General features: G+C 38.6%; 1 protein-coding gene and 1 long non-coding RNA gene across 3 annotated transcripts; both read left to right on the forward strand.

Annotated features, from left to right (window-relative positions):
- The first annotated feature begins 8077 nt into the window (after window positions 1–8077).
- Window positions 8078–15029, forward strand: LOC311080820. The gene is made up of 4 exons (XR_014605723.1): window positions 8078–8114; window positions 8186–8254; window positions 13989–14061; window positions 14136–15029. It is a non-coding gene; the product is annotated as an uncharacterized lncRNA (long non-coding RNA).
- Window positions 8271–13775, forward strand: LOC311080819 (uncharacterized protein). 2 transcript variants are annotated; one of them, XM_084110973.1, is made up of 3 exons: window positions 8271–8534; window positions 9600–9684; window positions 9921–13775. In XM_084110973.1, exon 3 carries the CDS (start codon window positions 9932–9934, stop codon window positions 12782–12784), a length of 2853 nt encoding a protein of 950 aa, XP_083967099.1. In that variant the 5' UTR covers window positions 8271–8534; window positions 9600–9684; window positions 9921–9931; the 3' UTR covers window positions 12785–13775. The 2 variants fall into 2 exon arrangements, with proteins under 2 accessions (XP_083967099.1, XP_083967100.1); XM_084110974.1 differs by lacking the exon at window positions 8271–8534 and having other exon boundaries at window positions 9495–9684.
- Window positions 15030–15406: the final 377 nt, after the last annotated feature.

The following is a 15406-nucleotide window of genomic DNA, read 5'->3' on the forward strand; positions in this document are numbered from 1 at the left end:
CATTTCAGAAACAACCTGAAAAAGTTGGCCCAAAAAGGACAATTGAAAACTACAGAGAGAGTGTTGAGCAGCTCAGTGGTGGCCAAGCTATGGTCAACGGAATCAAATTTGATTCTGTTTTCAACAACCTGAAACACTTTCATGTGTGCAGTCCAGGTCTCCCACCCTGTTTAGGCCATGACCTGTTTGAAGGGGTAGTCTCTTATGACATGGCAATGTACATTAGTCATCTTGTAAATGTTGAGAAACACTTTACATACGTCCAGTTAAACAGGTGCATTTCACAGTTCACATATTCAGGGAGTGATCAGAACAACAGGCCTTGTGAAGTTAAGAAAGATAGGGAGAACCTTGGGGGTCATGCAGTGCAGAACTGGTGCTTTTTACGCTTGTTTCCTCTTTACATTGGGGATCGTATTCAGAATCCAGTTGACAACCAAGTTTGGCAACTGTGCTTAAAACTGAGGGAAATAGTTGAACTGATCTGTGCACCAAAAATCAGCCGTGACCAGATTGCATACTTAAAGATTCTCATTGGAGAATATATACACTTCAGAAGTACCATGTTCCCTGACTGTCCACTAAAAGCCAAACACCACTACTTAATGCACTATCCAGACCTCATTCTACATTTTGGCCCTCTGATTCGACTTTGGACGCTATGTTTTGAAAGCAAGCATTGCTATTTTAAACAGTGTGCAAGGAGACTACACAACTTCAAAAATTTGTGCAGCTCACTAGCAGAACGGCACCAATTGCTGCAGGCATATTTAAGCACAGGGAAGCTGTTTTCTCCAAACATTGAAGTTGTCGGACTAACAAGTAAATTTGAAGAGAGGCTCTACAGTCTTGGCATTCAGCAGGCGGTTAGCAGGACATTGGCCAACAAGACAAACATTACAGAGTTGTCTGCTGTAGTGCACAAGAATACAAAATATTGTAAGGGTCTAGTGGTGGCAGTGGCAGATAGTGACAGTGGAATTGTGTTTGGGAAAATTTTATTAATTTTACTCAATCAAAGCAGAATTCACCTGATTGTGGAGAAGCACCAGTCTGTTTTAATGGTTGATGTTGGGGTTCATCACCTGACTACAGGGGGACTACATCTGTGTGGACATAGACAGTCTAGTTGACTACTACCCACTACCAATTTATGACTTGTGTGGTGTTTCAGTTGTTGCCCTTCATCACGCTATCTGTATTTAATTTTGCAGGTGTTGAAGCCTGAAACAAAATGCCTGAAACAATTGTGGACACTGTCACAGCAGTACTACCAAACCTGGATGAGGATCGCATGAAATCATTAGTTGAGCGACTGCTTTTGGTTGTTGGAGTAGAAGAAGTTTCAGATCTGATTTATGTTAAGGAAGAGGACATAAATGATATATTGACACCCTTACAGTGTCGCAAACTCATAGATGGTTTTCAGAAGAGAGGTATGTTGATTTAAAATTTTGTAGTTAAATATAACAGAACTTACATACCAAAATTAGCTTCTATGTATTCTAGTTCAATTTCAAAGTGCTTTATTGTCATTCCAACTAAACAACATTAGTATGCAGCAAAACTAAATCCTTGCTCAGATTTACAACGTAATACGAACATAAATGAGTAGAAACAAACAGGACAAATACAGTACAATAACATACACTTTAAATACCAAATCATAAATCAACATTATGTATTCACAATAAGATCAGCTTAGATATAATCACTGTTAGTTGGATGTAATTAGTTAGATAAACAACAGATTGTTACTTAAGGCTGTGATGCTGAATTATAATGATTTCTGTACAATATCATCATTAATGTCGTCATAAGTGAGCAATGTGTAAATACTTATTTAGTGAAGTAACTAGTTAGTTAATATTAAGATCAAGTAACAAAATAAACTAACTGATTTCAAAAGTTAATTTTCCAAACACTGGTAATAAGTGCAATGCTTTTATTTACATTTTAGTTGAAACATCATTATTGTATGTGGCTGAGGCAGAACCAAGGATAAAATTAGATGGCAAACTGTACCAATTTGATATTCTGATGTACAAATGTGTTCACACTGATGACAACATGTTTGTTACATTTCTCAACCGCCAAATAATTATCATAGGTATATGTGAATGTATTGGGTAGATTCTGCTCTTTAACATTATGATCAAATTCTACCCTTGAACATAATGGTTCATAACAAATCATCTTGCCTGTTGTATTTATTTTGATAATCATACAAATGATACTAATACACTGCAAAAAAAATGTTTTTCTTACTCAGTATTTTTGTCTTGTTTCCAGTCCAAATATCTCAAAATTCTTAAATCAAGATGCGTATACTAGATAAGTGAAATGCCATAAGATATGAAGTCTTGTTTAAATTTTGACTTGTTTTAAGCAAAAACTCACTTAAATTTGATTTTTTTCAACAGAAAACAAGACTTCATATCTTATGGCATTAGACTTATCTAGTATACGCATCTTGATTTAAGAATTTTGAGATATTTGGACTGGAAACAGGACAAAAACACTGAGTAAGAAAAACATTTTTTGCAGGGTAGGGAAATGACTATTTGTTGTGTTATTATAGTATTAATAATATTATTATTTTACACTTAAAAATAGTGCACGCTTTAAAGACACGGCTCAGGGTGTTGCAGATGCACAAAATGTATTCAATTGATTGACTTTTAACTTCTCTTTTTTTCTTCTCTCAAGAGTCTGCCCTAGAGCCACAGTCAATTATTCTTTCTCCATTGCTAATGCCATCTCCACCCTCCATTATTTCCCCTGAGCCAAACCCTCCCCAATGTCCACCTAGCTGGATCACCACTTTCCATGTGCCTTGGGAGAAGATGGCTCCAACTCTCCGACAGGCCATTTCTACGGAGAAAAGGGCAGCCAACTCCGACAGGTTACAGATGATCAGAGTTATTGTGGACGCAATCCGGATACAATGCCAAAACCCTACTAGAGCTGAATGTTCTCAGATAGCCAAGAATATAGTTGCTCAATATCCTAAAACTCTTGGTGATGTAACAGATGAGGGAGAGCCCTTAGGTTGTGGTTACACTTCCATCCTGAATCAGATCAAAACAAGAGTGGAACATGTCAACAGGGGCAATACGCTCTCTAGAGTAAGAAGACTGAAGAGGACAAACGAGAGTGATGGTGAAACCTCCCAGCCCAAAAATACCCGCAATCAAGTAGACAGTTATGGTTGCATCAATTGGCAACCTCAGAACGTGCCTGAGGGAGAGACAATAGATTCTCTTGAGGTCAAAAGGCAGATGTTAGTAACTCTGTACAGAAAGGAAGGACCCAGAGGGGCAGAGAGCGTGAAGGTTGATGACCTTATAGACATAACGTACCTATGTCAGCGCCAATTCATCAACTCCAGTCCTCCTCCCAGGCTCAGTGATGTTCTGGATGAGTGGCCCTTTCTTTTCCAGAAAAGATGTCTCTTTTCTCACTTTGAAAAGCTGACTGGGATTGACATTCTCTCAAGACTGACTGAGGCAATACAGAATAAAGGCAGGCGAATCATCAACTACTTCCAACATCAGAAGTTGAAGTGGGGAGGGGAGATTCAGTCTCTGCTAAATGAGATGGAGAACGACTCAAGAACACTTCAAGATCAAGACTTTATGGCATCTTCAGTTGTCCTGCTCCTGATGGCCTTCTTCAGGGAGGTGATGGAATCCCTCTTCGTACTGGCAGATGCAAGTATTTCTCTATCTCAAACACATCTATTGTTTATTTTTCCTATAGTGGCATTAAAAAGTTTGTACTTTTGTGCATTGCCAATATTCTAAATATTTTTATTAAGATGAAACAATTTAATAATTTAAAAATATGCCATGGAAAAGTATTTTTAGGTAGATAAATAACACTAACAATATTTGACAAGTTATACTCATTATACTCACATTTTATGTAGTTGCTTCATATTCTGTACTTTGCTTTATGTTGTTTTAATATGTTTAGGTCACTGCAACCCAGGCAGACATTGAGGCACAGCAGGTGATTCCAGACACACCCAGGCTCATTATTCTTGGTAAGTATGTGGTTTTCCCCTTCAATTTATTATTTATGTAGACACACACACTCTCACACATACCCAAACATATTAAAGGGTTAGTTCACCCAAAAATGAAAAAATGTCAGTATCAACCCTCCCTCATGTTGTTCCAAGCCTGTAAGACTTTTGTTCATCTTTGGAATACAAATTAAGATATTTTAACAATGTCTAACTTTTGGGGCTGGCAAGTTTCGATCCCATAGAAGCCTATGAAGGAGTGAGACTGCTCTCAGATTTCATCAGAAATATCTTAATTTGTTTTCCAAAAAGGTGAACAAAAATCTTGCGGGGTTGGAACAACATGAGGAAGAGTAATTACTGACAGAATTGTTTTGGGTGAACTAACCCTTTAATATTCACACTCACAAGCAAGCATACATAATCGCACAAACTCAGACATTCTCACAGACACATACACACATACAAACACTCATATATACTCATTCACACACACACACACACACACACACACACACACACACACACACACACACACACACACACGCACGCAACACAAACATATACATACAGATGTTTGTACAGTTACCCATTGATATTCACAATCATACACCCACTCACACATTCACAGACACAAATCACACACTGTCAAACATACACATATTTTTGTACAGCTACACTCACATCCACACACTCGCCTGCACACACACACACTCACCTACACACACACACACACACACCTGCACACACACACACACACACACACATACAGATGTTTGTACAGTTACCAATTGATATTCACAATCATACACCCAGTCACACATTCACTGACACAAATCATACACTGTCAAACATACACATTTTTGTACAGCTACACTCACATCCACACACTCGCCTACACACACACACACACACACACACATGTTTGTACAGTTACCAATTGATATTTACAATCATACACCCACTCACACATTCACAGACACAAATCACACACTGTCAAACATACACATATTTTTGTACAGCTACACTCACATCCACACACTCACCTGCGCACACACACACACACAACACATACAGCTGTATCAACATACTTTTAAGAATGTTAATTCACTGCACATGTGGCACAATTTACTGCAAAATTTACAATGGTAAATTGTTACATTAAGTATAAGGCGCCTTTAATCAAACTTCATTCACGCACACGTAAAAAACTTGCATACACATATACTTAGTCACACATACATACTGCAGAATGCTCAAATACATGAAATGCACAACGACACACCTAAAGTCGCTCAAGCACATACACGCAAACTCTACACACACAAGACGTGCGGAACTATCCACACATATACTCCTATGAGACGTACACGCACATACTTATTTGAGACGCAAGCACAGACACACAAAATGACATAGAAGAGTATGTGCGCGAGTTTGTGTTTGTGTGTGCTCTCGTCTCACGGAGTATGTGCGTGTATAGTTTGTGTGTACTTTAAGTATACAAGTATGTGCTTGGAGAGTTCCGCACGTCTCGTGTGTGGAGAGTTTGCGTGTATGTGCGTGAGCAAATTTAGGTGTGTCGTTGTAAATTTCATATTTATTTGTTTGAGCATTCTGCAGTATACATGTATGTGTGACTACTTAGTATATGTGTATGCAAGTGTTTCATATACTGTATGTATGTGTTCGAATGAAGTTTTATTTAAGACCTAGTAGGGGTGACCCCAAATAGTCGAAGATTCGATGCTTCGATTGGAGGAGCCTGATTCGACTACCGATCTCACGGTCGAATCTTCGCAGAGGTGTTATGAAACGAGGATCATGCCACTTTGGCTATATGAGGGCGCTCAATGTCTTTCACATAGAACTACCGGTTTTCTGTCAATACGTTAATATTCAGCCTATTTTGATAATGCTGTATATAAAAATGTGCAAAGAAATAAATATTTAATAAATATTTTTTAACGTGCGTGAATAAATCCAAACACCCCGCGTAAGCGTGACAGATTTAAGTTTCACTTTCAATCCGTAACTGACAGAGGAGCGTCTTGGCGGCAAGGATTTAAATCTTTAAAATAACAATGTCTGGGATAAGAAAATATAAAGTGTGGATGTACACCGTCAGAAAGGATATTCTCCAAGGCTGGATTTAGCATCAGGAGATCGCACTTCTGCCGGCCAACGTTAACAAGTTTCACGTTAGAATGTATTTTATCCGCGCGCACAATTTGAAAAGACTCCAACGGACAAAGAGTGAAAGACTGGATTTGTTCTCTCGATCAGGTAGGGTACAAGTGATTTCAAAACTTTTTAGCCGGTTCTAATTTGATTTTTGGATGCTGTGAGTGTGAACATTTTTAGCTAAAAAGACTGCCACTCAAGTTTAGCATTTGTTTCTGCAGTTAAAAAAGACAAAGTTGAAAATTCTGGCTACTATCGTTATTTTAATAGTTTCTTTATTTTTATTTTATTTATTGATCTGTCAGGGTTATCTAATCCAACTATTTGTGGCTTTTGTTTTGAATATATGTTCCCCTGCACTTTAGGCATTTTGCACACATTTGCTCATCTTGTGACTTGATTCTGATTTATTTCGTTTTGTATTTTTATTTATTAGAAAGGTATATTCTGTTCTAATTTAATTTAGTAAATTAATTGTTTATTTTTTCGGTTTATCGATGTTGTGGTGTATAGAGCCTGCTCGCACAGGTAATTTAGCCGATTTAATTTGATTTGCATGTGAAATGCAAATCCTGTCTGTGGCCTTTCTGGAGTTATTTATGTTATTTCTTAGTTTTATTGATCCAAAATGTTTTTATACATTTTCTTCTATATCTTTGTGTGATTTTCTGTACATCGCGGCTTTGAAATGTTAAAGCCCCGCCCCCAGCCCCATCCCCATCCCCATCCCCATACACATGATTCGACTATTAGTCGACTATAAGCAAGACATGACGATTCTGATTCGACTATGAAAATCCATTGTTCTTTCTTTTTTTAAGGACATTCAATCACGACAGCATCCAGGTGGATGCTGTCAATCGAGGGAAGAGTTTTGTTGACACTGGACAACAGTGACAATTTTATAACCGCCTTTGCAGTGCTTTTTGCAAGCTATTATATTTTTAACATCGAGTACCAGGAGTCTGCTGCATGTACATTAGAGCTTGCTCAGAGGCAAGTAAATTTATTTCTGCATTTCACTTTTGTATTTTATTTCTGCATTTCACTTTTGTAATATAAGCATATTTATTGAGTTGTATGATATTTCTAACAGGTTCCTCGTCAGAATTAACCCGGAAGACGGCAATGCCAGCATGAAATTAAAGTGTACAGCCAGATAAGGAGTGAGCAAGAAAACCAAGAGGGTGGTCCAGAGGAAAGTGACAACCATCAACCCTCATGTTAATAGTTTTATTCGGTCGTTGATGGAGTTTGAATGGAAAACGTCAAACTAAACACACACGCACACACACATACAACACAAACATACAGATGTTTGTACAGTTACCAATTGATATTCACAATCATACACCCACTCACACATTCACTGACACAAATTTTACACTGTCAAACATACACATATTTTTGTACAGCTACACTCACATCCACACACTCGCCTACACACACACACACACACACACACACTCACACATTCACAGACACAAATCGTACACTGTCAAACATACACATATTTTTGTACAGCTACACTCACATCCACACACTCGCCTACACACACACACACACACACACACACACACACTCACACATTCACAGACACAAATCGTACACTGTCAAACATACACATATTTTTGTACAGCTACACTCACATCCACACACTCGCCTACACACACACACACACACACTCACACATTCACAGACACAAATCGTACACTGTCAAACATACACATATTTTTGTACAGCTACACTCACATTCACATGTGACAGGATTAGTTAAGTGATTGACAGTTGTGGTGTCCTATCAGGGGAGAGTATGGTCTATTTAATGCGGGTTGGCTGTATCCTGAGATGCGTCACGTCTTTGCTCCGCTCCCTCGTGCGTCATCCACTAGCGCCTCAGGTATGTGCTGGTAGCGAGTGTTTTAAATTGTGTGTTTAGAACGCTACTGATGTGTTCTCTTCAAATTGTAGCGTTTCATTTAAGCACTTTTCCGACGGTGCATTTCATCAGCTCAGAATAGGTGTCTGCGCACCCTTCAGGTATGTAAACTGTAGGTATGTGACAAACTGACCTATACGCACGAGCGCTTTGTTCCCGCGGCTGTGTTCTCAGCAGGTGATCAGCGCCAGGCGCGTTGGTGACTTAGGAAAGCTGTCGTATCTTTGCTTTGTGAATACCTCTAAAGCCCATATACTAGTGACATAAATTACGTCATCACGTTGATTTTCACGTTCGAATTTCCAAGATGGCTGCCATAAGAAGAAAGCTACAAGCGAAGCAACATTTCTCTCGTGTTTGGCGTCAAAATCCGCTATGAAGGTGAGTATTTTTTTGTTTCAAACCCAATACTTTTGATAGAATATACATTTAACTTGAATTAGGTGAAGTTTGGGATTGATTGTAACATTCGCATGTGTTTTTTTACGATCCGCAAGTGACGTTGTTGTCAAAAGCTGAATCGGCCATTCGGTCATATTGGCTTCCAAAACTTCTCCCAGTTTTCATCAATCCGTGCAGTATTTTTCAAAGTAATCATACAGAACGAAGGTTTAGAATCTCTAGATTACATTATTGTCATGATTTAGTCAAACATATAAATAAATACCATGGATGGCTATGGATTTGTTTAAGAACAACTGTGCTTCTGGCTGCCTGCCAAGTCATGTGACCCGTTTCTAGCAAGCTGATTGGCCAAATCTTACAAACATTTTAGCCCATGTGTGCTGTATTATTCTGCACAGAGTTGGTAAAATTTAATTATTTTCACAATTACTGAAATGTCTTTAGTACTTTAAGGCTTCATTGCTGTGTGTTGTGAGAATGAATTTCTTTGGCCTACACTGCAAAAAATGCTTTTCTTACTTAGTATTTTTGTTTTGTTTCCAGTCCAAATATCTAAAAATTCTTACATCAAGAAGCATTTACTAGAGAAGTAAAATGACATAAGAAATTCTATTTTGTTTTAAGATAAAAAGAAAGTAATTTAAGTAATTTTTGCTTAAAACAAGCAAAATTATCTGCCAATGGGTTAAGAGAAAAAAATCTGAATTCGAATGGAAAACAAGATTATTTTTCTTACCCCATTGGCAGATAATTTAGCTTGTTCTAAGCAAAAATTACTTACATTACTTTCTTTTTATCTTAAAACAAAATAGAATTTCTTATGTCATTTTACTTCTCTAGTAAATGCTTCTTGATGTAGTCATTTTTAGATACTTGGACTGGAAACAAAACAAAAATACTAATTACGCATTTTTTGCAGTGTACTGATGTTTATTCTTAAAAAAAAATCAACATGCATGCATTTATTGATTGCTAAATGATAAATAACATAATCATCAATTAATATTACTTCTGAGAAATAAATAATTGTCTATTTTGTAGGTATATTTACTTCTTGATGAAACAATGACAGTGGTGGGAAAATAACTTGAGTTGTAACTTGAGTCAAATAACTTGAACATCCAAGGTGAGTTGTTTTTCATCCTAACAGAAATAAATAGAATTATGGAGTAGTAGTCTTAATATGTATATATTTATTTTAAATTATACTGAAAAACTGGAGTAGGTCGTGTGGTGTTTACATATTTATATTTCCACAACAACAAAATATAAATTTCTTCTAGATGAGCAATTTTGGAACTGCATTCAATATTCATGAATTAAATTGGATATAAATTAAATAAACTTCTTTTTTTCCCCTAGGTTATACCATCATGCCACCAAAGAAAAAGCCAAAGCGGGGATCGTTTTCTCCTCAGCCAGGCCTGTCTCGTCAGTATTTGATGGAACATTTCACTGCTGTACCAGCTAATCATGAGGAGCTAAAGAATGGTCACGTGTTACTCGCATTCATCTCTAATGACCATTCTTGGACGAATGTTGTCCGGGATATAAGTAACAAAATTCCTGACATCTCAATTCTACAGCATCAAGTGGTATCCCTTGTGTCCAGATCATTACAACGATTTAAGAACCTCTCTCGTGATGCAGAGATGGCAAAGTTTAAGGAGATCTGCAATGAAGATTTCCCTGTTCATCATTCCCCTAGTTCCAGGACTGATCCTCCTACATCTATGAGTGACGAACCCACCTCTCCACAGTTAGAACCTACAGTTCAAGTTGAGAATACACCTTCAGCCTCGACCCCTGAATCGAGCACCCTTCCACAGCTAAGGGGAGATGTCTCAACTCCACGAAAACTCAAAATGAGGAGAAGACTGAATCTCATGGCAAAATCTAGAAGTGAAATGAAGCAAAAGCATGCTATGGAGAAGAAGTTGTTTAGAAAGAAGCTGAGACAGCATAAGAGTGTGAAGTACCTGAACCAGTGTCTTAAAAGGAAAGATGAAATCCTAGAGAGGAAGAAATCTACAATTAGGATTCTTCGACATGAACTGAAAACCACAAAATGTGCTACTGAGCTAGAGGAAACTAAATTTAAGTTGGCCAGACTGAAAAAGAAGCACCGCAGATTGAAGCAGTCCAACAAGAACAGGCGTCTTACTACCGTTAGTAAAAAACTTCATGAGAATGACCATACTAGACTCTCAAACTTGTTAACTGAAAAAGATGATGAGATAAGGTACTTAGAGAATGAAACACTCTGTCTTAAAGAATCCATTACTAATGAAGCGTCTGTTGTGGAGAAAAAAACTAAGAAAGATGAGAAAACGTTCTCATTAGATATGAGACAGATGGTGTATGATTCAATAATCAACCAAGTTCCTACTAAGAATATACCAGTACTCATCAGAAGGTTTGCTATGCGATTTGGAGTAAAGATTGATGCTGTTCCCCACAGAAATACTGTCGAGCAGATGGCCCGGGAGCTTGGTGTGATATCGGACCTACAAACCGCTGAAGTGGCAATGACTACCGAGAACCTTACACTAGGGTTTGACTCAACAACACAGGAAGGTGTTCATATAAATAGCATACATCTTACAACTAAAACAAAGTGCTTTGTAGTAGCCATCGATCAGTTACCTGGTGGCACTGCGGAAGATTATGCTGAACATGTGACAAGTTCTTTTGATGAACTGGCTAAAGTTTATTCAGGTTTTTATTTCTGTGATTACCAAGACTGCCGTAAATCTATCATCAGCAACATTTCAAATGTTATGACAGACCGCGCAGTTGTAAACCATGCTGCAATCCAGATAATTTCAGAGTCGTGGGGCAAACCTCTTAATGAGCTTAACTGCCACCTTCATCCCATCGACACCATTGCCAGTTCATGCCGGGCTGCACTGAAGACATTGGAGACTTCTAAGGGACATGTATTTGGTAAAGACTGTCTGGCAGCAAACATTGTCCTCCAAATGAACAAACTCCGTTATAAGGATGGGAAGGGAGACCCAAAGGGTTTCACTACTTTTCTTGAAGATGTCAATTTGCCCCGAGGCTTGTTACCTCGTTATCGCGGGAATCGTCTCCATGTACTTTTTCACCTATGTGGTAAATACATAGAGCATTATGAACTGTTTGAGAAGTTCTTGAGAACTGGGACAGTGTCATGTGGTGGATTGCTCTCAGGTTTGCACAAAGACTTCACTAACCCAACTGCCAAGTTGGAAATCCAGGTCCTTGGCTTGAATGGAAAACTATTATCAGGCCCTTGGATGAAGAAGTTTTACACTTCTGCCGATAAGCAAGTTGATCACCTGGAAGGAATCAGTATTGTCAAAAACGTTCTGTCATCCCTCAAAGAAGCTCAACAGGATCCAATCAGTGTCCTCACTCGTGATACCGATTTTTTTGGTGACACCCTTGACAAGTGTGACTCAACATTAGCCAGACTCCTAGAGTTTCCATCGGACAAAGATTCTTTTGTCAGTATGATGTCTGCCTGTCTTTCTGCTACAACTGCCGTCATAGAAAGACAGTACAAACGATATTTAGAACTGATTGTGACTGATGAATTACGAAAAGAAACAGAAACAGCTAGGCCACACAACATTGACTCTGAAGAAATCATCGGTATGTTTAGTGCTGCCAAGCACCGAGCTCCTAATGCCACCCTATGCTTCATGTCATCTAGGATGAGGGCTCAAAAAAACCATCTAGTTGAGTACCTCGATGAGCTGAAAAATCCTGAAAAGGAAAAGATCATCTATTGGGCAGTAGGTATGGCTCGAAAGAAAAGACAAATTAATCGGCAAAGTCATGTGGAGATGAGGGGTGAATTATCACGAAGGGCTGCCCTGAAGCGTCAAAAGAAGGATCAAAAGGAGCGAAAAGCTGTTGAAAACAAACTCAAAGGGTTAGATGTGTCCCTGATCGAGAGCGAGTTTCCTGAGTTGGAAGAAAACTCCATTTCTGCTGTGACTGACATTCTCTCTGGTGCTTTAGTGGGCCGTAATATTTGTCATGTATGGTTTGATAGTGATTCTGGGGAGAAGACTGTTTACTCAGGGCGTGTCGAGAAACTGAAAAAAAAGAAAAAAGGAACTTATGTAATTGCCTATTGGGGTGAGAATGAATCGTATGATGATGCTGTAGACTTTGAAGTGTCGGCGTATGAATTAGCAGCAGACCTTATATGCCAAGATCTAACATTATCCTAGAGCTGAAACGATTCGTCAACTATTTTAGTAATCGTTTTGTTGACAGAATTGTGTGAGTGAGAGTGTGTGTATGAGAGAGAGTGTGTGTATGAGAGAGAGAGACAGAGTGTGTGTGTGTGTGTGTGTGTGTGTGTGTGTGTGTGTGTGTGTGTGTGTGAGAGAGAGAGAGGGAGGGAGAGTGTGTGTATGAGAGAGAGAGTGTGTGTGTGTGTAAGAGAGAGAGGGAGAGTGAGGGAGAGTGTGTGTATGAGAGAGAGAGACAGATAGTGTGTGTGTGTGAGAGAGAGAGAGAGAGAGAGACAGAGAGTGTGTGTGTGAGAGAGGGAGAGTGTGTGTATGAGAGAGAGACAGAGTGTGTGTGTGTGTGTGTGTGAGAGAGAGAGAGAGAGTGAGGGAGAGTGTGTGTATGAGAGAGACCGACCGAGTGAGTGAGGGAGAGTGTGTGTGTGTCTGATTTTGAGCCAGAATTAAAATAAAAGTTTGTATTTTTTTTACGAAAACCCTGGCCTGTCTCTTTAGATCTTCTTGTCATGTAAACTAATCTCTATGTAAACTAATCTCTATCTAATCTAATATGTAAGCAGAAGTAAAATTGCTTTGTAAGATGACTAAAGAAACTATGAAATTCATGTGGCAATGCCAATTGTCTGTTTAATACAATAAATATGTGATTATACCTTTTATTTGAGAGGATTTTGATTTCATATGTAAAGATATGTGTGGATTGATGCTCTCGGTTTCATTAATTAGTGGTTAATTAGAAATCATAAAATTTTATATATACCTTTTAAAAAGAGGTCATCTTAATCCTGTTGGGCTTTTAATTACCTACACTGTGGTGTTTGAATTATGCAAATAGACCAAGGAATGAGGAAGTTATGATATTTTGAAGTGTTTGGTCAAGCGGAAAAGGTCACAGTTTTTCATTGTTTTATTGGTTTAATTAGATACAAAAATGACCCCAAATTTCCGAATTTAAAAATTCCATAACTTTCTTAATAATTATCCGATTTGAATCATTTAAAAACCATTTTAAAGGTATTTTTATTATCTATCATATGGTTATGATTATATATGAATTTTTTTATATTGATTTTTTTTGTCACATACCTATAAACTGTCCCTGTATTGAGTGGTGGTTATGATGGCGTGCAGTATACTGAGTCGCTATATCACTGTTAATGCGTTGCTTCCTGTACCCCAGTTAATCGGTGGTTATGATGATCGCGGTAAACAGTAGCCTGTGGGGATTATATGTGGGGTGATGTCATCTTTTGGTAAGTGTCATGTAAGATGTCTGGAAGATTGTAGTGGAAAGAGAGGCACTAATATCTCGCTGCTTCTCTTTAAGGCGTTCGTGAGGCGCGGGTCCTCCCTTTCGTCCTCGGGACCATTTTGCTGGTTCCCTGCAAAATTTCCTTCTCGTTTTTCCGTGTTTCTATGAACTTGAGTCCACCCGGATAACCACGGTGCTTGCGCTGCCCTCCGTGTCGCGCTGATCGCGCCGGCGGGAATTCATAAGGGCACAGGATTTGTATCGTCTACTTCCTTTCCCTCTTTTTAGTGTGATAGAAAAGTTGTGATCAATAATAATTGCCTGTTATTTGTACGAGAACCAGTGTGTGTGCACGCGCGAGTGTGTGTGTGTGTGCTGCACCAGCTCTATTCTTTTGTTCATTTCTTTAGTTCAACTTCGTGTATTTTGTTTAGATTTATTTTGTTATTTAAGTACGTGTCATTGTTTATCTTGATTATTGTATGTGTAATTTGGTTGTGATATTTTTCTTTGGTTATTATTTTGGGGTTTTACTAAACTTAATTACTTTAGACTTTTTTGTCTATTCATTTTGTTTCTTCCAGGAACTGAGGTGGCCAGGCGGAAGGACCTTCTCTTGCAGTGTTGTAGTGGTGGTGTTGCAGTGGGTGACACTTTTGAAGTGCCTGCATGTGTGATCCAAGTGCACGGTGACGTGTGTGTGTGAGTAGGATTGCGCTTTTGGAAAAGCCATTAAGTGGTCCTTCCGCTGGTTGACTCAGCCTGGTTGTTTTATTTTTTTTGTTTGGCTGAAACTCCTCCTACCCTCGTGGGTAGAGGACTATGTTGGTGTGTGCCATTCATATTGCCCCCTGCGAGCACCTGTTTTTGTCCTTTGATGTTTGTGCATTGAGCGCTGAGCACCCTTGTTTTAAGAAAATATACTGTTTTTAACTATTTTTGTATGTCAATAAAAGACCTTTTTTGTAATTTAGTTGTACTCTTGTCTCTAACCTCCCTGACACACACACGAACCTGTGAGACCTAATGCAAATTGCTGGGTTATTTAGATATTCCCTGATTTATTCAGGGTGGCGTAGTCGACAATTATCACCATAAGCTAGATTATTTATCGAGAGCCCTTACTGCCTCATGCCACACACACATTCGCCTGCACACACACACACTCACTCACACATTCACAGACACAAATCGTACACTGTCAAACATACACATATTTTTGTACAGCTACACTCACATTCACACACTCACAGGGTGTCCGCGCGGTAGTAAAAAGTAGTAAAAGGTAGTAAAAAAAATCTACCAAAATTAAGGCCCTTGAAAGGTAGTAAAAGGTAACAAACGCA

The sequence above is a fragment of the Abramis brama genome (assembly GCF_963993115.1).
Source record: "Abramis brama genome assembly, chromosome: 4".
NCBI classification, from domain to species: Eukaryota; Metazoa; Chordata; class Actinopteri; order Cypriniformes; family Leuciscidae; genus Abramis; species Abramis brama.